The 21,233-nt window shown below is 33.1% G+C and overlaps 1 protein-coding gene and 1 long non-coding RNA gene across 3 annotated transcripts; one reads left to right on the forward strand and one right to left on the reverse strand.

Moving 5' to 3' along the window:
* Positions 1–222: 222 nt before the first annotated feature.
* Positions 223–9,183, reverse strand: LOC100247469 (pyruvate dehydrogenase E1 component subunit beta-1, mitochondrial). 2 transcript variants are annotated; one of them, XR_788103.3, is made up of 16 exons: positions 8,983–9,183; positions 8,834–8,905; positions 8,605–8,667; positions 7,042–7,122; positions 6,899–6,925; positions 6,730–6,792; positions 6,438–6,524; positions 6,004–6,129; positions 4,303–4,436; positions 4,148–4,220; positions 3,997–4,062; positions 2,866–2,904; positions 2,616–2,740; positions 2,394–2,508; positions 1,605–1,725; positions 223–467 (listed from the first exon to the last, which is right to left on the reverse strand). XR_788103.3 is itself a non-coding variant. In XM_010665482.3 (15 exons), the coding sequence occupies exons 2-15, from the start codon at positions 8,867–8,869 to the stop codon at positions 1,657–1,659; spliced, it is 1,104 nt and encodes a 367-aa protein (XP_010663784.1). In that variant the 5' UTR covers positions 8,870–8,905; positions 8,983–9,183; the 3' UTR covers positions 1,107–1,656. The 2 variants fall into 2 exon arrangements, 1 of the variants encoding a protein (XP_010663784.1); XM_010665482.3 differs by lacking the exon at positions 223–467 and having other exon boundaries at positions 1,107–1,725.
* Positions 659–1,363, forward strand: LOC100242276 (uncharacterized). Its single transcript, XR_788101.3, has 2 exons — positions 659–968; positions 1,108–1,363. It is a non-coding gene; the product is annotated as an uncharacterized LOC100242276 (long non-coding RNA).
* Positions 9,184–21,233: the final 12,050 nt, after the last annotated feature.

The following is a 21,233-nucleotide window of genomic DNA, read 5'->3' on the forward strand; positions in this document are numbered from 1 at the left end:
ATATATATATATTAATATTTTCCATATTATAACCAAACAATAGGACATCATTTTTTTCTTACCTTAATATTTTTCAAAAACCAAACATAATCTTAGTATTATTATAATTAATTTCTTCATACACAATTTCTTATTATGTTAATTTAGGGGATGTTAGTTTGTGTCTCAAGGCTCCAATGCCATGTTAAAGCTATAATAATTCAACTATTAGATAATACATAAGAATGTATATGAGCACATCCTGCAGCCAATATGGACCATATTCACGCCGAAAAGGATGTGAAGATTATTGAAAAAGATGAATACAGAGAAAAAAGGAAAAAAAGACAAAAGAGCGCATGGACATTTTCCCATTCAAAGACCACAATATTCAACCTACTGAGTCTGTGGGTCAATCACAAATGGGAGAGATGCAGTAGCCCAAATGTCAATACCTAACCATTTAGTTGGTATCTATCCAGCTTGACCTAGTAAAAGAACAGAATTAAAAACTGCAAATAAACATGGGTAAGTATGTATAAAAGGGAAAATCATACCTACTCTTGGAATATGTGACTCATATTGAATGAAAGATATATGAAGAAAAATGGACAAATATTGAAATGGAGCGATGACTTTTGCCATTTAAGTTTGTATTTTTATTATTGAGAGCCAACGATAGGTTGGAGGGTGGGGGATAACACCTTTATCCTCAGGGTATGTTCAAGGGTATTTTTGGAATTTCATTACCTGAGAGTTAGTATAAATACCTATAAGGGTAATTAGAGATATAGTGAAAGTTTTCTTCCCTGTTCCGTGGATATAGACAATCTTCCTAACCACATTAAATCTATGAGCTTTTCTTTTCGTTTGGAATCGTTGCATGAAAGTCAACACCTACATTTCTCTTTCTTTCTAAGGAGAAATGAAGCTTGAAGTGAAGAGAAGCCTTATTCTTTGTTTTCTCACAATCACCATCCTATTTCTTGGTTGTAACAGGCTTGTTTTCAGTTTTTATTCTTCCTAGAGAAAGAGAAAACCACCACACACAGTCCACAGACATCTGCCAGTCCAAAGTTTTGTTCTCATCTCCTATTGTGAATACTTACTGGTATGTTTTTGCATCAGGTGAGAAGATGGAATCAGTTAATGCACAAAGCAGGGAAGGGGGATATGCACCCAGATTGGTCACTGTGCGGCGGGTGGGAAGCCCAGACCGCAAGCCACCGAGCCCACCACCACCTCCTCCAACGGCGCCACCAGGACCAGGGATGCTCACTTGACCTTTTTCTTGGATCCCAAACTTTCTATGATGTATCTCTAAGAAAAGAATGAAATAAGACCGACAAAATAAAGAACAAAAGTATTGATAATTTACGCCTTAGTTTCATGATCACTCTTTGTCAGTTTACAAAATCATGATCTCCCACAGGGGAAAAAATTGTTACAAACCCTTATTTCTTAATAATAATAATAATAATAAATAAATAAAAATAGAATGTTTATTTTAATGTTTCTCGGTGACAGGAATGTGCTGAACCAGCAGCTGTCACTAGCGTTGGCCGAATTTTGAGGGAATGCACAACATTTGTGTGTGCATAGACATAGGTGGATAAAAAAGATACCTTTTCTGAAAATGGAAATGGGAGATGAAATGCTTAAGCAATCTTGATCATGCTAAGCGGCTGCAGCCTTAGGAGCTGATCTGTAGCAAGTCCTCTTTGCCGCACGAATGATATCATCAATCTGCATAGTAGATCAGAACTACGATTTAAATGACCAAGTCAAGAGTATTATCTCAAAACTTCAATCAGGAATTAGGTAGAATTGAAGTTCCATAATACAATTTCTAGCGAAATTCAGTGTCAGCCTTTAATTGGCTTCCAAGTTGAGGCAGTGGCTTCTTTGCAAAACAAAAGGGTGCCCCACATCTAAAGGGCTATTTTAGAATGTGAAACAAGTTTTTGGCTGGAAGAAAAATTTGAAATATATCACAAGACATCTTTCTAGTGGATTTGGACAATTATATTGAAAATAAACTTCCTGTTTGAACTGAATCTCATTTTCTATCCACCATTACCAAGTGGTGGAGTGAATTTATGAATGAGCAACTATAATAAGGAAGACCTTTCTCTCTTTTAATTCTTCCTCTACTCACTTCCATGGGCGAATGGAGTCTACCACACTTTTTTGTTAGCTAGTTTGGTAGAATATACAATCATATGATCAAGATATATCTTTTTGTAGACCTCCTGGGAGTCCTGTGGCACAAGCATCTTGCTTGCAACCGAGAAATATATAAGACGTCGTATGTAATTCCAAGGACAGGCCATAAATTTCCAGATCACCAGCAAATCTGAAACAATGTAGAATGTAATTACAAGAAAAACAAAGGAGAATATCAGGATGCATACCTGTGGAAGAGCCATTCTCTCAAGATTTGCTGCATAAGGCATGGGAATATCTGCCCCTGCAATCCTTTCGACAGGTGCATCAAGAGAATCAAAGCTCTCCTCAATAACAGACATACTGCAGAAATTCAGACACGTTGTAAGAAAAATACTTAAAAGGAGGATTCTAAACCACCACTATCACACCCTCGCCCATGCCATAGATTTGGTGAAAAAGAAGGTAACCAGATCTCAGCGCCAACACCATGTTGAGGGAACCCCTCTTCAACAGTCACCAGTCTGCTAGTTTTCCTGACTGAAGCATTGATTGCCGATCTGTCAAGGGGACGGATTGAGCGAAGATTTATAACCTGTATCAAACAGAACAACAATTGCTTTCCTTAAAAACTGAATGGAATACCTTTCTGAACTTCCAAAACTACTAGTTGTCTGAATCCAATACAAAGAAAATAATTTCAAACTTCTTTTGAGTTACCTCAGCACTAATTCCTTCTTTTGCGAGTATTTCAGCTGCCTGAATCCAAAAAACTGAGTTACTTGTGGATTAAAATGGAAAGATATCTTGCTCGACATTTAAGATAACAATAAAAGAAACACTAATAAGAAAAGTTGGTTGCTAAAATGAGACAGTGAAAGATCTAATGGTACACATGTAGCCATCACCTTGTGGCAGTCTTTGAGGAGAAGATAACACTAAGCTATAATGCCATAGCTCCTTTAACTAATGAATCCAGCAGAATAAAGGCAATGTAATGGCCTATATAGCCTTCCACGCATCTGTAATGGATATTGCATTTACTTTGACAGCTAAAACATCCTAATGCAAGTAAGAGAATAAATTCTTGTGGGTGGAAAACAGAACATAGTAATTCTGGTTTTACTGTTAGCAAAAGTTTGATTCTAAAAAATTGAAGCAAATGTCTGTTCCCATGAACCTTTTGTATCTTCCTTGGTTATATGCCATATGAACCACCTATTTAGTAATTTTGATTACCCTCTTTACGCATATGAACTATATCTATGCTGAGAATACAAGTCTTTACCTACATTCTGGTGTTATAGTCTAAATCTAACATAAAGTTTTGCGTCCTTTCCTACACATAGTGGTTGTTTGATATCAAAATTCGATGCCTAATACTGAAATTTTCCATGTTAGAGTGTTCCATAACTTACAGTAATCAGTGGAATTTCCATTTTCACTTTACATAATCAGTCAACTTACTGCTGAAACACAAATTAGCTCTCATGCTATAACTCAATCACAGTAAGATTGTATGATCCAATATGGAGTTACCAGTGCATAACCAGTGATTTGTTCCGGCTGCAAGAAAAACAACCTATTGAAGTAATATTTAGAAAAAGCACCCTAAAATCAATTTATCAACTAACAACTCAAGAAACATTTTTTTTATGGATAAAATCCATTGCCTTTTTCATCCTTAATACAAACTCAACAGAAATAAGCATATCCTTATCCAACTAAATTCCATTTTAGTGCAGGCCAAATATGTGCAGGATTATAAAACTATATTTTCAACTGAATCAAACAGTATACCCAAGTTATTCACAATTATATGCAATAGTGCTTCAAGAAAGAATCTCAAACCTGGAGAGAATAATCAACCATCCTTGCGTAAGTGACAATAGTTACATCCTTTCCTTCTCGCTCTATCTTCAATAGCCAAGAAGAGGAAGAATAATTGCATCTAAAGATAAAAATCATTATCAGCAGCAACAAGAATGTTAAGAAAAAGCACCTTTGCTTTCCCTATTGGAAGGGAGAAACTGGAATCAAGAGCTTCCTCTGAAACAGGGAAAGACTGACCATATCTGCAGCATGAAATTCAACTCAAGGATGAGTAAGTATACAATGATCCAATTACAGAGAAATCTCAAGCATCAAAACACTAACAGCAATTCGTTTTCAAGGAAAACAACAGGGTCAGGGTCCCTTATAGCAGCTTTTAACAGGCCCCGAGCGTCCTCTGATGAATATGGAACCAGCACCTTCAAACCAGGGCATGCACCATACCATGCTGCAAAGCACTGCACAAAATTCCAAAATGAGCTTTCAACCTAGTGTGGACTTTTGATATTATTAATAAATTAATCAGAAATTTCATAGAAGTGCTGATAACTTATAATAAAACAACTCAAGTTCGTAATCATTTATTGATTAAAAATTTTAAAGAACACCAACACCCAATAGGTCTCTCCAAAGCGTTTTTCACCTTAGGGATTACCTATTTAGTTTCCTGAAGTGCCCAAAAATATTTCTCAGAAGAAAAGATCTCTGAAAAATACTTGCCACAACCGGAAAGACATGGTGGTATGCTGACATTGTTTCAATTCCTATACACTGCAAGCAGGAAAATCATGCTCCTAACACGAGTATCTACATCAGACCTATTAATCATTAGTTCTTTCTCCTTTTAATGAGTAAAAAATTAACCATAAGGACATTCAATATTCTCTTCCTAGACCTTTTTCCAATTTCCACTGACTTGAAAATACACAATAAAACAGCATAAAGAATATATATATATATATATATATATATAAAAGAAAGTCCTCACTGGTTCCACACTGGTTTATCACATTCCGGAAAAACAATATAAATAAGCCAAACCCCATTACCAACAGATTCTCATTTGATCATCTTCAACGAACCTTGACCCTTTTATCTACTATTGTCTATACTTTTTCTTAGTTTATTCAAGTAAGGTCAATGTCCATTTGAGAACTTTTTCTGCTTAAGCTATATTTTAAGTTTGATACTAGACACAGAATGCTCAAGTGGGTGGTATCCTTTTAGTTCATAATGAATTCTAGACTAATAACAATGATTGTTTGGTAAATTATTATGAAGCAGTCTTGAAGTAGGGCAGTTGACCAACTTGGGGATAAAGTAAAACCCAAATTTGATGAATTTGTCTTGTTCACTGTTGCCCAGCCAAAAGTAAAAAGGCCTGTCCATGTGACATATTAGCAATTTATAACTCTATCCTTCTGAGAAAAAACCACACGACAGGCCCAAAAAGGGCATAGTATATGATTTTCCGTTGATCTCTTATAAGTAGAAGTACAGCAAATGATTTGTGAAAAATCAAAATTTGAAGATTTTGAAGAAAGCATTACATAGTTGAAGAATTTAAGAAAGGTCAAGTATGGTTTTCTAGCCATTCTATCATTTCTTATGCTTTTAAGAGTAAATTATTTGAAATTATATTATATTGTTGAGATTAGAATTCTTTAATGGCCGGGTTTCATTGTTAGCAAAGTATAAGTTATCAATAGTGTCTATAATTACTTATAACTGCTATCAAATTCCTTTTGACGAGGACAACCTCCATTCCACAGAAACGGAAAGGCCAGCCCTTATTTGTGCTTTATTTTCCCTTGCTCTCTCTTTCATTTCTTAGCATCTCTGTTCATTAACTGAACCAAGTACTGCTGACCCAGAAATTAATCTGCAGCTTAGATGTTTTGTCTTGTAGGATTAAGGGAAGAGAAGGGAAAATAAGCAGAGCATCTAGAAGGTTAGAAGGAGACTAACCATATATGATGGCAAAATCGCATAAACAATAAGTATCAGACAGAATTTGGACTACACCTGAGAATGCTGGGCACCAACTCCTGCAGCAGCCCCATTTGGCCCTCTGAAAACAATTGGCACAGATATCTGACCAGCAGACATATAGTTTGACTTTGCAGCTGAATTAATTATATGGTCAATTGCCTGGAACAATTCAATAGTGAGATTAAAAAAAGGAAAAATAAAAAAATAAAAAGTAAAAAGTTAAGGAAAAAAAAACCAAATGTTCACTAACGGAATCTACAAGAAGTCCAAACTAGATCATTTACCTAGGGTGGTGTAAGAAAAAGGCTGCATGAATGTGATTTAATTAAATTGGTTGAAATGCTCTTAAGTTTGGGACTTATGAAGTGATACAGGAATAGAGGTGGTAACTGGTAATACCACAAGAGAGACCTAAGACATGATTAAGACTCAATTCAAAGACCAATTTTTAAGAAAGTAACTCTGACCTGCAAGGAGAAATTAAATGTCATAAATTCTATGATAGGCTTAAGACCATGGTAAGCAGCACCAACTCCAATTCCGGCAAAGCCCGCCTACAATACATATCCCCAGAAATCAGATGCTGAGAATATTCCCGCAATGACAAGTTAAGAAAAACACCTTGCTGCATATACTTACTAAGCCAAAGTAAAAAAGAAAAGAAGAAAAAGAAACAGAGAGAAATGGCAGAGCATAAAAAATTATCTAAGCACATGAAGAACGGTAAAGCTTAAGGTCTTTTCGAGTGTAAGGAGTAACCTCTGTGATTGGAGTATCAATAACCCTCCCAGGACCATACTTGTCCAAAAGCCCTTTGGAAATCTATCCAGAATGCAAGTTGAAAAACTAACTTCAGTGAAAAGAACAGATGGACAAGCATTTGAAGACAGAACAAGATAGTAGGATTATCTGGCTATGCATGTCTTACCTTGTAGGCACCTTGATATTCACCAACCTGTGGTACAAAATTTTAAAAAATAATTTATAATTAACAAAAAGAGAAAAAAAAAAGCCACAGGAAAATGAGCATACAAGGGAAGAAAATTGTTTCTATTTGTGTTTCTACAACACCTCTTCACCCATCAAAAAAACTTTAGGATCTGCAGACATCTCTTCATCAATTGCAGTATTCAAAGCTTCCCGTACTGTCATCTGCAAGATGTCAGCATTGCAAAAAAACTTAGACCACGATAATGTGAGAAACGGTGCATATAAAACTTCCATTGACACTACATAAATACAAGACTTATGTTCAACCTATAGGAAGAAAGACAGAGGTGTTTGTTTTTATGGCTTGTAAAAGAAATAAGAGCAACAATGAAGATCCAAGCAGACCCAAAAATAATATGCAAAAAAAGAACCAACTATTTACAATAACATGAGTGATTGAATCAAATAAACAATTTTCTGTATCCAATCAAACTCTTGTATATCCCAAGCTAAAATTAAGAGAAAGCAACCCACTTATTCAACAAGATAATACTTGTAAAAGAAACCGTATAGAATGAAAAGGAGAAATGTTTAAAACACTTCCATGTGTAGATACAAAGCAACCACTTGAATACATTCCCATGAAAGCAACTTTAACTTGATGCCACCTTATGCTCTTCAGCATTTTTTTCAACAACATTTTCCTCAGTGCATTATAACAAGATGCAACAAAGCAATTTCATGCAAAAATATTAAACTGGAAGACACGGAAGACTTGTTTGGGAACATTTTTAAAACGATTTTCAGAAAACAGTTCTTATTAATGATTTGTTTGTTACTGTTTTTAAGAATAAAAAAAATATATGGGAGAACATGTTTGACAACCAGAAATAGAAAACAATTTTTAGTTCTTAAAAAAATATAAAATAGTTTCCAAGAACATCTTTACATTGTTTTTAAATGTTTTTAGTTATTTTCTCAGATATTTAAAAAAAAATAATTATACAAACATGGAGAATGATTAAAAATAAATCATGGGTAAAAGTTATTCATAGAAAATAGGTTACGATATTTCAAGTTTCAAACAAACTTTTGTTTTACAAAACATCAAAAAATTGTTTTAGTTGTTTTTAATTTTTTTACTTGTTTCCTTAGATTGTTTTAAAAAAATAATGAGAGAAATATGAAGAATAATTGAAAATAAAGCATTATATATAAAAATTATTTTTTACAAAAAAAATTTGGAAACATAAAAAATAAGTTGAAAACATTTCAATTTTTCAAACGAACTTTTGTTATAGAAACATCATAAAACTATTTTTGAAAAATATTTTCGGAGAATTGTTTTTGAAAACATTACTAAATAGACCCTAAAGTTTTCAATTGTTTTTACAAACAAAATTCCGTCAAGGGGCTAAAATGTGAAAACAATTTTCTCAACTTATTCTCTATAAAAGTACAATGCAAAAGTTTCATATCTTCGGTTGTTGCTTAAAACATTCTGCAAAAACAACTGAAAACACCTAAAATTTATTCTTAAACATAACCTATTTTCATAACAAATTCTTAAAAAATTATTTTCATGTCAAACATGTTTTTAAGTTAGAAAACTCTTCTTAAGAACAGTTTCGATAAGAGCCAAAGTAACCCACAAATGGAGTCAATACCCGAAAAACACAGTAAACAGGAATAAGTGAATATTACCTGCTTTGGTCCAGATGCATAACTTCTGGATGCGTATACTACAGGTCGAGTCCTGTTCAAGGCCTGCTCCCAACATCACATTTTCACAAACATAAAATGTGCTTCAGAAACTATGAACAGAGGCATCACATTCAATAAATTGACAACAAATCCAAATGAAATGAATAGAAACCATAACTCATAAACCAAAACAAGATCACAAAATAATAACGGGAGCGTCAGAATTCACCAAGTAGCTGACTCGTTGCCTCATAGTCCCCCACATTTTCTCCTTTTTCACTGATTATTATCCCTGATCACACTACAAGAAATAAATTAGAAAAAACACATAGATGATGGATTAGCAAGAAACAAAATATATTTCAACGCAGAACATACTCTAAGCGTTCGGAAAGCACATTGTCCAGAGCAAAAAAAAAAAAAAGAGGCGCACGTTTGGATCCCAAGAAAGCGTGGGGGAATGTACGAGAACAAATAAAACAAAACAAAACAAAGGATATTTTCTTTTTCACTTTCCCTCCAACCAAACAAAACAAACTTAAAATTACATCTTTTTCTCGGTACCTTTTCAGATCTCAAATGATTAAAAACAATAATAAATAAATAAAAGATTTTCCATCCACCTGGTCTGGTTGGTAGTGAGTGTCGTCGTTGGGATCGCGAAAAATGATTCGAAAGCCAAGACAACGCGAAAGGTGGCCAGCATGAAACGATGTCGTACCGTTGCCATCAATTAATATGCTCTTAAACATGATTAATAAAGAAAAATAAATAAATATGGGATTTGGATAATAAATTCTTAATCTTCGTCGTACAAAATCCAACAGCCACGTGTTGTTTCATCATTGGTAAGATAATCTTAACAATTGAAATACTTAACGGTTTGTTGCGCTTTGAGGACTGTTAGCCTATTATAACTCTCGGTTACATTACTAATTCAAATCTCTATGGGAAACTTGTATTTTGATGGGGTCATTCGGAAAATATATGGTTTTCATAACCCAACTTCATGAAATATGAGAACCAGATTTTAATATGAAAAGTAATATTGCTTTCATGCACTTTGAGTTCAACTCCATTTTTTGTGCCAAGATTGCCCTTCCAAGTCTTCATTATCGATAAAAAAAAGAGGTAGAAGTGCATTGTAAGAAGTTGGGTTTAGCTATAGTGATGGCGGCGGTGGTGATGGACTGATGTAGAGCTGCGACAACCTTGGCACCTCCGAATTTTTCTTCCACAGCAGCATCCAAGCCTCCACGTCAACACCGATCGAAATTTGAACAAGTTTCCTAGCTCATCTTTTCAATTTCTACTCTTCCTTCGTCATTTTCTTCGTTTTCTAGGTTTTTCCACTCAAAAAGGGAGAGTTGAAGTAAAGTCACCATGCGATTGCTGCACGAGGTGAGCGCCAACCACTGTCGCCATTAATTACCACCAACTTCCCCTCAATCACGACTAAAACCCACCATCACCATTGTAGCTTCTTCACATCTCCAGTTTCAGCAACTTCCAACTCTAAAACCACTTCCATCTTCACTACATCAAATTCCAATCCTTCAACACTTATTCGGCGCTGATCCACCTCCATCTTAATAATAGCCGTAGCAGCTAAAGGAAAAGAAAAATCTGGAGGTGCCAATGTCATTGTTGCCACAGCTCCACATCAATTCATCGTCGCCGCTACCACTATAGCTAAACCTAACTTCTTACAGTGCACTTCTACCTATTTTTTTAGATCGGTAATGGAAACCCGAAAAGGAAATCTTGACACAAAAAATGGAGTCGGCTCAGAGTGCATGAAAACAATATTACTTTCCATATTAAAATCCGGTTCTCATATTTTATAAAGTTGGGTTCCGAAAACTATATATTTCCCAAATGGCCCCATCAAAACACAAGTTTCCCAATCTCTTTTGCATTTGTTAAGAAATGGTAGGAATGCAAATTTGGCTTGTAGGTCTGAAACCTGGTTCACGCCTAAGGATGAATCTTAGTCGAGCCCACTCAAGAATTTTAACGTTTCATGCATTTGCTATGGAAGCTTGGGGATGTAAATTTAAGGCTAGGGTTTATTTGATAATTGTTTTCGAAAATGATTTTTCCTTTTCTAGAGTAAAAAAAATAAGAAAACATATTTGATAATAAAAAAACATAAAACAATTTTTTTTGTTTTTAAGAATAAACAAATGATGTTTATAAAGAATATTTTTTAGTTGTTTTTGTTTATTTTTTAAAAACTATTTTAAAAAAGAATTATACAAATATAAAAAATCATTGAAAAGTATTATAAAAATGATAAGCATATTTGAAATTACGAAAAGATTTTTAATCACACTTCCCAAGCATCATCAAATGTAATTTGCACACCAAAAAAATTAAATATTTTAGCACTAAACACTCCACTAAACAATCTTTAGTCTCTGACAAGATTAGTAATTTTTTTTATTAAAATTGTAATGAGCTTTGAATTATTTTGCACGTATTAATGCCTCACAATAAAGTTTGAAAGAAAAAATAGAAAGTAAATGAAATGAAATAACTTTTAAAGTATTTTGCTTTTAATTTTTTGCTTTTTCTAGAAATAGAAAATTACAAATAAGGTTATATCATAACTTTCATATTTATTTTTATAAAAATATTAAAATATTAAGTTGAATATATATATATATATATATTGACCACTACTTTTAATGTCTTTGCTGTTGAGAAACCATAAAATTGTATTTCCTTTTTCTTCAATTTCCATGCAATACATATAGAGTCATGGTGATCCTTATGAACTAGTTGAACTTGAATCCTAAAAGTGAATAAAAAATCGGATCTACATCAAATTGTCTCACTGATGTACATTAAATTGCCTCGTTAGTTCTTTTGAGTAAAAATTTGGTCTTACACTCTACTTTAAACAAGAGGAGTACATTATATTAATGTGTCTTAAATGATCCACATCTAGGGTAGTTGACCCAATAAGCATATCAGTGGTTGACCCAATGAGCACATTGAAGAATTAATGTGATTAGTCATGATATTTTTGTAGGGATGACAATGGATAAATTTTTTTTGTACCCTCTATGCCCTTAATAGGACGAATTTGAAATAAATGTATGTGGAATGAGTTTTATTGTTGTTGTTGGTTTTTTTTTTTTGTTAATCAGAGTCATATTCAAAGAAGGTTTTCTTACCCACACTAATTGTATATAAAATTAAATAAAAATAATTTCATTTCATTTCATTTTCTCTTAAGATAATTAAAATTTAAAAATTTGAAAAATAATTTAAAAATTAAACAAGATGTGAAAGGTAAGCATGGGAAATTCCTAGGGGTACAACTTGGATAGGTTAAATTGGGTTAGGAACATATATATATATATATATATATATATATATATATATATAAGTTTATTTTTACTTTTTCATTATTATCTTGAAATTTTGTCTTGTTTATTATTTAAATTTTGGTATAAATATATATAAATTCTTTTTAAAAAAAAACCATTATGAATGAATTTTAAATAATGCAACTCAATTAACCCAACCAACTCGACTCTTATCCAATCAATTCGAGTTTAACTCCATCAACCCAAATTTAACCAAAGTTTAGAAAAATGATATTGAGTTAAACTTAAGTTGAGTACTTCAAGTTAGAAGTCGGGTTGGATTGAACTTGAGTTACTTATTTTTTAATTTGAATTAGGCTCAGGTTAACTATTAACATTCCAAGTTGCAACCCTAGAAATTCCATACTTATCTCAATCTACTCTTTTCTAGTTAAAACCTTTTTTAGAATGGAAATATGAGTAATTTTAAATAATCTAGGTACCTACCCATCCTCATCCATTGAGTTGCTATCCCTAGGGTTTTTATAAGATTGTCACCCTCTATTTTTAGTATTTTTACAAGATTGTCGGTCTTGTTATTATTTGTAGTTTACAGTTTCATGGAATGTAGATGGTGGTTATCATCTATTCCATTATAAAGAAAATAACAAATAGTGTGTATTATTGGTGGTAGGTTTCCTGAAAAGCCCTTGGGATCTTCCTTTCTCCTAATTTATTATCCTCTTGGAAACTCCCATTCTACTTGTACAATGACTTATATGCTTTTTTATCCATCTCCCTTTGGAAAATGAGAGAAAAAGACAAGGGGAAGTTGTGTTTTAGGAGGCCCATTTGAAGGTTATATGGGAATGAAGCCCATAGAAACTGGAATATGGGCTTTGTCCATTAATGATCAGAATATTATTTTTTTTGTGCACTAAATACTGTTTGGATAAGTTATTTCAAAATTGCTCTTTTGTTTTCTTTGTTAGCAGCCACCACAGTCTCCATGTAAGCAGCCACGGGTCTCCAAAATTGCCCATGTAATAAACACTCAAATCTGAATTGAAAAGAACCTGATCAGAGGAAACAAGGCATGAGATATGTGGTTCTCTGTTTAGTGGGTTTTACCTTAGGTGTTTGATTGATTATAGGTGTGGTAGATAGTAGATACAGTATGTGTTTAGTACAGCCATGATCCTGAATTTGGTTTGATGCCTGAAGACGCAAACCATTGTATTTTTAGGCAAATGGTTGTCATTTTACATATGGATTTGGATCTGATCGATGATTTTGCTGACCATTCACATCCAAATGACCCACTTTCAATTTTTGTTGGCACTACAAGTACATTTTCGGATCTATTTTGGTAAAATATCTCGTTTTTACACATGGGTACGAATTCGGTTGATAATTTTGGTAACCATTCATCTAATATCCCAATTCAATTTTTGAGGGAAAATTCTCTTTTTTGGGTGTGGGTTTGAGGATTTTGATGAACATTTCTGCATTTTTAGCCCATTCTTCCTATGACCTAGGTGAAGTTTTGGCATAACAAGTAAATTTGAGAATGTGTTTTTGGGAAACAATCTCATTTTTACACGGGTTTGAATCTGATTAATGATTTGATGAGCATTTCTTAACTATATGGCTACTCATGAAATGACCCATGTAAACTTCTGATTGTATTTTTGGGAAAAAAGGTCTTAGATTAAATCATTTTGCTGACCATTTCTCTAATACATGGTCATCCATCCAAAGGCCCACTTCCAAGTTTTGGCACAACATGATTATTTCAGTGTATTTTTTAGAAAGTAGATAAATAAAGCCTCTCTTTTACATATGGGGTTGAAATTGATTTGATGATTTTGGTGAGCACTTCTCAATTATGGAACCATTCATCCAATGACCCACCTCAAGTTTTGGCACAATAATAATATTTCAAAAGCTAATTTTGGGAAGTAGTCTCATTTTTTAAAGATTGCACCTTAGGTATTACCTTAAGAGCCCTTAGGTACTACCTTAATGGCCTTGAGGTACTACCTTAAGGGACCCTAGGTACTACTAGCTAAACCTCAACTCAATATCTTCCAAGCCTCGGGCCTTCCTTTCTAACCCTTAGACCATGTCATTGTGTAGTTCTCTTGAGTGCTCAAGTGGTCCACCAATGCTTTTTAGGGACTATACCTTAGGTACTACCTTAAGAGCCCTTAGGTACTACCTTAGTGGCCTTCAGGTACTACCTTAGTGGCCTTCAGGTACTACCTTAGTGGCCTTTAGGTACTACCTTAGTGGCCTTCAGGTACTACCTTAAGAGACCCTAGGTACTACCTTAGCTAAACCTCAACTCAACCTCTCCCAAGCCTCGGGTCTTCCTTTCTAACCCTTAGACCATGCCATTGTGTGGTTCTCTTGAGTACTCAAGTGGTCCACCAATGCTTTTTAGGGACTATACCTTAGATACTACCTTAAGAGCCCTTAGGTACTACCTTAGTGGCTTTCAGGTACTACTTTAAGGGACCCTAGGTACTACCTTAGCTAAACCTCAACTCAACCTCTCCCAAGCCTCGGGCCTTCCTTTCTGACCTTTAGACCATGCCATTGTGTGGTTCTCTTGGGTGCTCAAGTGGTCCACCAATGCTTTTTAGGGACTACACCTTAGGTACTACCTTAAGAGCCCTTAGGTACTACCTTAGTGGCCTTCAGGTACTACCTTAAGGGACCCTAGGTACTACCTTAGCTAAACCTCAATTCAACTTCTCCCAAGCCTCGAGCCTTCGTTTTTTACCCTTAGATCATGCCATTATGTGCTTCTCTTGAGTACTCAAGTGGTCCACTAATGCTTTTTAGGAACTGTACCTTAAGTACTACCTTAATGGCCTTGAGGTACTACCTTAAGGGACCCTAGGTACTACCTTAGCTAAACCTCAACTCAACCTCTCCCAAGCCTCGAGTCTTCCTTTCTGACCCTTAGATCATGCCATTATGTGGTTCTCTTGAGTGCTCAAGTGGTCCACCAATGTTTTTTAGGGACTGTACCTTAGGTACTACCTTAAGAGCCCTTATGTACTACCTTAAGAGCCATTAGGTACTACCTTAACTAAACCTCAACTCAACCTCTCCCAAGCCTTGGGTCTTCCTTTCTGACCCTTAGAGCATGCTATTGTGTGGTTCTCTTGAGTGCTCAAGTGGTCCACTAATGCTTTTTAGGGATTGTATCTTAGATACTACCTTAAGAGCCCTTAGGTACTACCTTAGTGCCCTTCAGGTACTACCTTAAGGGACCCTAGGTACTACCTTAGCTAAACCTCAACTCAATATCTTCCAAGCCTCGGGCCTTCTTTTCTGACCCTTAGACCATGCCATTATGCGATTCTTTTGAGTACTCAAGTGGTCCACCAATGCTTTTTAAGGACTGTACCTTAGGTACTACCTTAAGAGCCCTTAGGTTACCTTAATGGCCTTTAGGTACTATCTTAAGAGACTCTAGGTACTACCTTAGCTAAACTTCAACTCAACCTCTCCCAAGCCTCGGGTCTTCCTTTCTAACCCTTAGACCATACCATTAAGTGGTTCTCTTGAGTGCTCAAGTGGTCCACCAATGGTTTTTTGGGACTGTACTTTAGGTATTACCTTAAGAGCCCTTAGGTACTACCTTAAGGGACCCTAAGTACTACCTTAGCTAAACCTCAACTCAACCTCTCCTAAGCCTCAGGTCTTCCGTTGTGACCCTTAGACCATGCCATTATGTGGTTCTCTTGAGTGCTCAAGTGGTCCACTAATAGTTTTTTGGTACTCTACCTTAGGTACTACCTTAATGGCCTTTAGGTACTACCTTAAGGGACCTTAGGTACTACCTTAGCTAAACTTGAACTCAACCTCTCCCAAGCCTTGGGTCTTTCTTTGTGACCCTTAGACCATGCCATTAAGTGGTTCTCTTGAGTGTTCAAGTGGTCTACCAATGGTTTTTTGGGATTGTACCTTAGGTACTACCTTAAGGGACCCTAGGTACTACCTTAACTAAACTTGAACTCAACATCTCCCAAGCCTCGGGTCTTCCTTTGTGACCCTTATACCATGCCATTATGTGGTTCTCTTAAGTGCTCAAGTGGTCTACTAATGGTTTTTTGAGACTGTACATTAGGTACTATCTTAATGGCCTTTAGGTACTACCTTAAGGGACTCTAGGTACTACCTTAATTAGTTTTAAAAACTTTAGATATTCTTTGAAAGATCTCAATCTAGATTAGGGTTTGTTAAATTAATTTTTAGATTAAAAGACTGGAAATTTATGAATGTGGATTAATTTGTGATGAAAATAGGAAAATTTAGAAAACTTCAATTAAATAGAAAACAAAATAAATGAAAAATCAATGGAAGAAAAGAAATTTTAGATTTAGAAAATAAATAAATAAATCGTTTGTGTAGACTTTAGATTTGAAAAAATAATAATAATAAAATAAAATAAAATAATAATAATAATAATAATAATTGGAGTACGCATGTGTTGCCAAGGTGTTGACTTAGGTATTGGAAAAGATTTTATATGTAAATATATTATTATAATAATAAATAATGAAAAGAAACATGAGACTTACTGTTTTATTTTTAGGGCTTTGTGCGTGTAATGAAGATATGAGGGTAATGAGTTGGTTATGTATCGAATTTGAAAATTAATAAAAATTATAATATTTAGTTTTAATCTAACAAAGGAAATATTATTAATAATAATAATAGTTTCCTATATAAGTTTTAATTTAATTTAAGTATATAAAGAAATAAATAGTGAGGGTAAGATTAGGAAAGAAAATGAATTTTACAATAATTTGGAAACTCACTAAATTAATTTATTATTGTTTAGGAAGTTGAAAATAATATTGGATGGTAATAATTTTTAAATGAGAAATTAATTAGGATCCCTAATACTAAATAAAATATTTTTAAGATTGTATATATATATATATTTAGATAAATAATCAATAATCAATATTGTGTATGATATTATGTTAAGTGAGGAGAAATTCTTCAGAGTTAAATACTTCAAGATTTTGAGTACTTTTTCAAGGTAAGGGAAATTAATGCAGATTTTTACAGAAGAAAATAAAATTTTTTTATATTGTATTTTGAAAAGTGTAAAAAATATTATTTTTATCTTTTTGCATGGATCAAATATGTGTTTTGTATGGAAAGTATATTTGAGAATCTTCTTTGTTTATTTATGAAAAATGAAAATTTTTTGAGATATAATATTTTGTTTTGCAAGTTTGAATTAATGAAATAAAGTGTTTGACTTTGATTCCTATGGCCCTAGTCAACGGGTTATAATTGTTGACATTTCTATGACCCTAATCAATGGGTTATAATAGTTAATATTATATGACCCTAGTCAACGGGTTATAATAGTTGACCTTATGGCCCCTAGTCAATGGGTTATAATTGTTGACTTTTGGTTTTGTTCACCTTAAATGGAACAAATTTGAAAATAGTCACTCATTTGTGAAGTCCCACCTAATTGGGCACCATTTGTTATTTGATAACCAGAGTAAGATATTTTGAATGCATTTAATTTGGTTTTGATGAGAAATTGTTTTGAAATGGATATGAGAAAGTTTGTTGAAAAGTTTGAATATATTAGTATTTTGAACTCACAAGTTTTTTATAAAAATAAGTATATGTTATATCTCCTATTTGCAAACATGGTTGAAAATATTTGATTCATGAAATTGCATTGATGTTCTTTATTGAGCTTTAAGCTCATGCCCCTTCGTTGATAATTTTTCAGGTACTCTCAGTTCGGGCAAGAACTGATGGCTAGGCTGGGGAAATTTTTCTTTGTTAGGATTTTGGTTCAAACTTTATTTTTGGACATTTTTTAGATGTTAAAATTTATTTTTCGTTTAAATTATTTGAATTTGGAGTTATTTGAACAATAATACTCTAGTTGATGTGTTAGTTTTTTTTTAAAAAAAAAATTGATGCTCAAAGACTTTAGAATTTTTTCCTACTACTCTGAATAGGAATTTGGTAATTGGTAAATTTCTTTCCAGTTACAATACGAATGTTTGTGTCATTTTCACTTTGAGCCTTTGGGCTTGAGGTGTGAAATCACCGTCATGCCCTTGGAATGGGTTTTGGGGCGTGACAGATTATGTGATCATATGACATACTAGACTTGGGCATATTGGACAAGAAAGAATGAATAGACTAGCTAGAGAAAATCTACTAGGTCAATTCACTAAATTTGATTTTCCAACTTGTGGATATTGCCTAGCTGGTAAGACAACGAGAAAACCATTTGGAAAATGAACTAGAACTGAAATACCATTGCAATTGATCCATACTAACATTTGTGGTCCTATGAGTGTTAGAGTAAGGCATGACACCTTGTATTTCATCACATTTATAGATGACTTTACTCGTTACGGTCATGTTTATTTGATTTCTCATAAGTTAGAAGTATTAGATTACTTCAGATGCTACATTAATTTAGTTGAGAATCAGTTGGATAAAAAGATTAAAACATTAAGAACAGACCAAGGTAGGGAATACCTATCAGAACAATTTAAAGATTTATGTGATGAAAATGGTATTAGTAGACAATTGACTATTCTAGGGATTTCACAACAAAACGGTGTTGTTGAGAGGAAAAATAGAACGTTGTTAGACATGTTTAGGTCAATGATGGCTCAAGCAAATCTTCCCATTTCATATTGGGGAGATGCATTGTTGACTGCTACTTATGTACTTAATCGAGTGCCCTCAAAGACTATTGCATCTACTCCATATGAGTGATGGAATAATCGAAAGCCTGATCTTAGCAATTTGCGACCATGAGGGTCAGCGGTTTATATTCATAATCCTTCTTATAAATATGGAAAATTAGGTCATATTGAGAGACATGTTTTATGTACATGTAAAGTCATTAGGATTGCGTAGGTTATAATTTATGTTGATTATATTACATGGATCATTATTGATTGGACATAAGATACTCTGTAAATGATCAAATGAGATGAATATTCGTTATTCATATCATTGAATATGTAAATAGTACTTATACATATAAGCTCTTAAATGTATGTCAATAGGCAGATGTTGGCTCTCTCACATAAGCAACTGTCCCAATCAATGTGTTTATGAGTTGGGATGAAACATGGTATATTGATGATGATAAATAAGTAAAAAGTATACAAAGATAATGAGTGTCACCTTGGTTAAGTATCAAGATGAGGTCTATAATAAATGACATCTTGATCAAATGTAATCACCCACAATTACATTTGCCTATTTGAATCGGACTTGAGTTGTAGCATAAAAAGTTTGAGGAGAACTATAGATGTGAAACTCAAACAAGCGGTTGTTATGAAGCTCTTAGTTGAGGTCCGTATGGTGGTAGTTTGACATACACTCTCTAATTGAAGAGAAATCACCATAGCATGTATTTCATACTACATGTGTTATGAAAGTGACTAATAAGGAAAGTGGGTGATTAATCCCTACATCCTCACTGTGTAAGATCCTTAGGGCTTATTACATTTGTAATAACTCATTATTGTACTCTTTGTATTTTTTGTTATGTTTTGAGGTGACAAATTAATGTTGCTATTTTGGTATGTTTCCGACGTGAATAAAATAATTTATCCTTATGGGACATATTTGGCAAACAATTAATTTGAATATAAAATATATGAGCCTAAAAGAAAGATTTTTTTTTAGTTACATTGATAAAGATGTGTTCCTGGTCGACTAGTTATATTGCTTTTGTAGCTAATATAATTGTGAATACATTTATATTGTTGTGTAGTATACAACTTTGAGGGATTAGGTGTATACATTAAAATATGACTAAATAATCTGGGGTACAACTAAACATGATTATAAATGTTCACTCATAATTTTGGGGTTAAGCTATTATGTATCCCTAATAGGTACATAACTTTATAAGCTCCCAAATTGTAAATGTGCTCGCATGGTCTTACAACTCATTTGCCTGTATAAATCACCTTCAAAAAATTGAGAGAATGGACTTGGATGATTATTTATCAGTTGTATCAACCTATCTTATGCAAGCGGGAGATGTTGGAATTGGGTGGGTGCCCAAGTTGGGCTGACCCAACCTAATCCAATATGTCAGAGATCTGGGGAAGTAGTTTTTGGTAGTTGAAACTACCAAAAACTACCTAAAAACCTCCCCACTAAAGATATATATATATATATATATACATAAAATCTCTCTCTGACTTAATCTATCTCTAACTCTGTCTTTCTGGCTCTCCAATTCCCACATCCTTTGTTTTTTCTCTAAAACAAAAAGACAAAGAGAACTTCAAAAGAAAAGTTCTCTAAAAGTGGGTGAAAAGTTTTTGTATTGTAAAACCAATTATGAAAATATCGGTAATCACGGATATATCGATACTTCAATTTTATGAATATATTGACGGATATTTTGGAAAAAATATCTGTAGACCTAAAATTGATCAAAATTCATAGAAATAATAACAAAAAAAAACTTCATAGAAATGTAATTAGAAGTATAATAGATATTTTAAAATTTTTTTGTTGAATAATTTGATATATATATATATATATATATATATATATATGATATAATTTATCATATTTGATAATAATATCCTATACGTTAATAAAAAAAAATATGAATTTTATAAGTGTACATTTATTATTAAATTACATCAAATATTATTTCATAATAATATAATGATATTTGATTATAATATGTCTAATTTTAAAATATATTTAATATTAAAATTATGATTCATTTAATTTAATTGTATTAAATGATATAAAATAAATGATGATATATGCACAATTTTTAAATATTTAATTAATCTATTAATGATATTAAAAACACTATACAAAAAATTATCATAATAATTTTTATATTTTTGGCAATCATTTAAATGAGATTTTTTTCATTTAGTTATAAGATAATTATAATTAATTTGTTCTTTCAAATATTTTTTAAAAATTTTGTTTATATACTCACTTTTACTATATATATACATATATATATATATATATATATATATATATATATATATATATATATATATATATATATATATATGTTTGGTGCATAATATTTAACAAAGGGCAAACCAACTCTAATGGCAAAATGAATGTTTTGTTGGAGGTTTGAATCCCCTTAATTGCAAAACAAAATCTTATTTTTGAGCTTTGATTGAAGCGCCCGCACGTTGACCACACCCAATGCTTATGTTGACTGCCTAAGCCGTGCTTTGACCAAGGCAAAATATCGTCAATATATCGCCATTGGCGATTTTTCTCGAT

Source organism: Vitis vinifera, chromosome 17, assembly GCF_030704535.1.
Source record: "Vitis vinifera cultivar Pinot Noir 40024 chromosome 17, ASM3070453v1".
Classification (NCBI taxonomy): Eukaryota; Viridiplantae; Streptophyta; class Magnoliopsida; order Vitales; family Vitaceae; genus Vitis; species Vitis vinifera.

Bases quoted from the DNA above. Each gene is read 5' to 3' on its own strand.
- LOC100247469 (XM_010665482.3), bottom strand. From the start codon at position 8,869: ATGTGGGGGACTATGAGGCAACGAGTCAGCTACTTG. The intron at 6,793-6,898 runs GTAAGACATGCA...CATTCTGGATAG, and splicing joins AATATCAAGGTGCCTACAAG to ATTTCCAAAGGGCTTTTGGA. The intron at 2,905-3,996 runs GTTTGAGATTCT...TTTTGGATTCAG, and splicing joins TGGTTGATTATTCTCTCCAG to GCAGCTGAAATACTCGCAAA.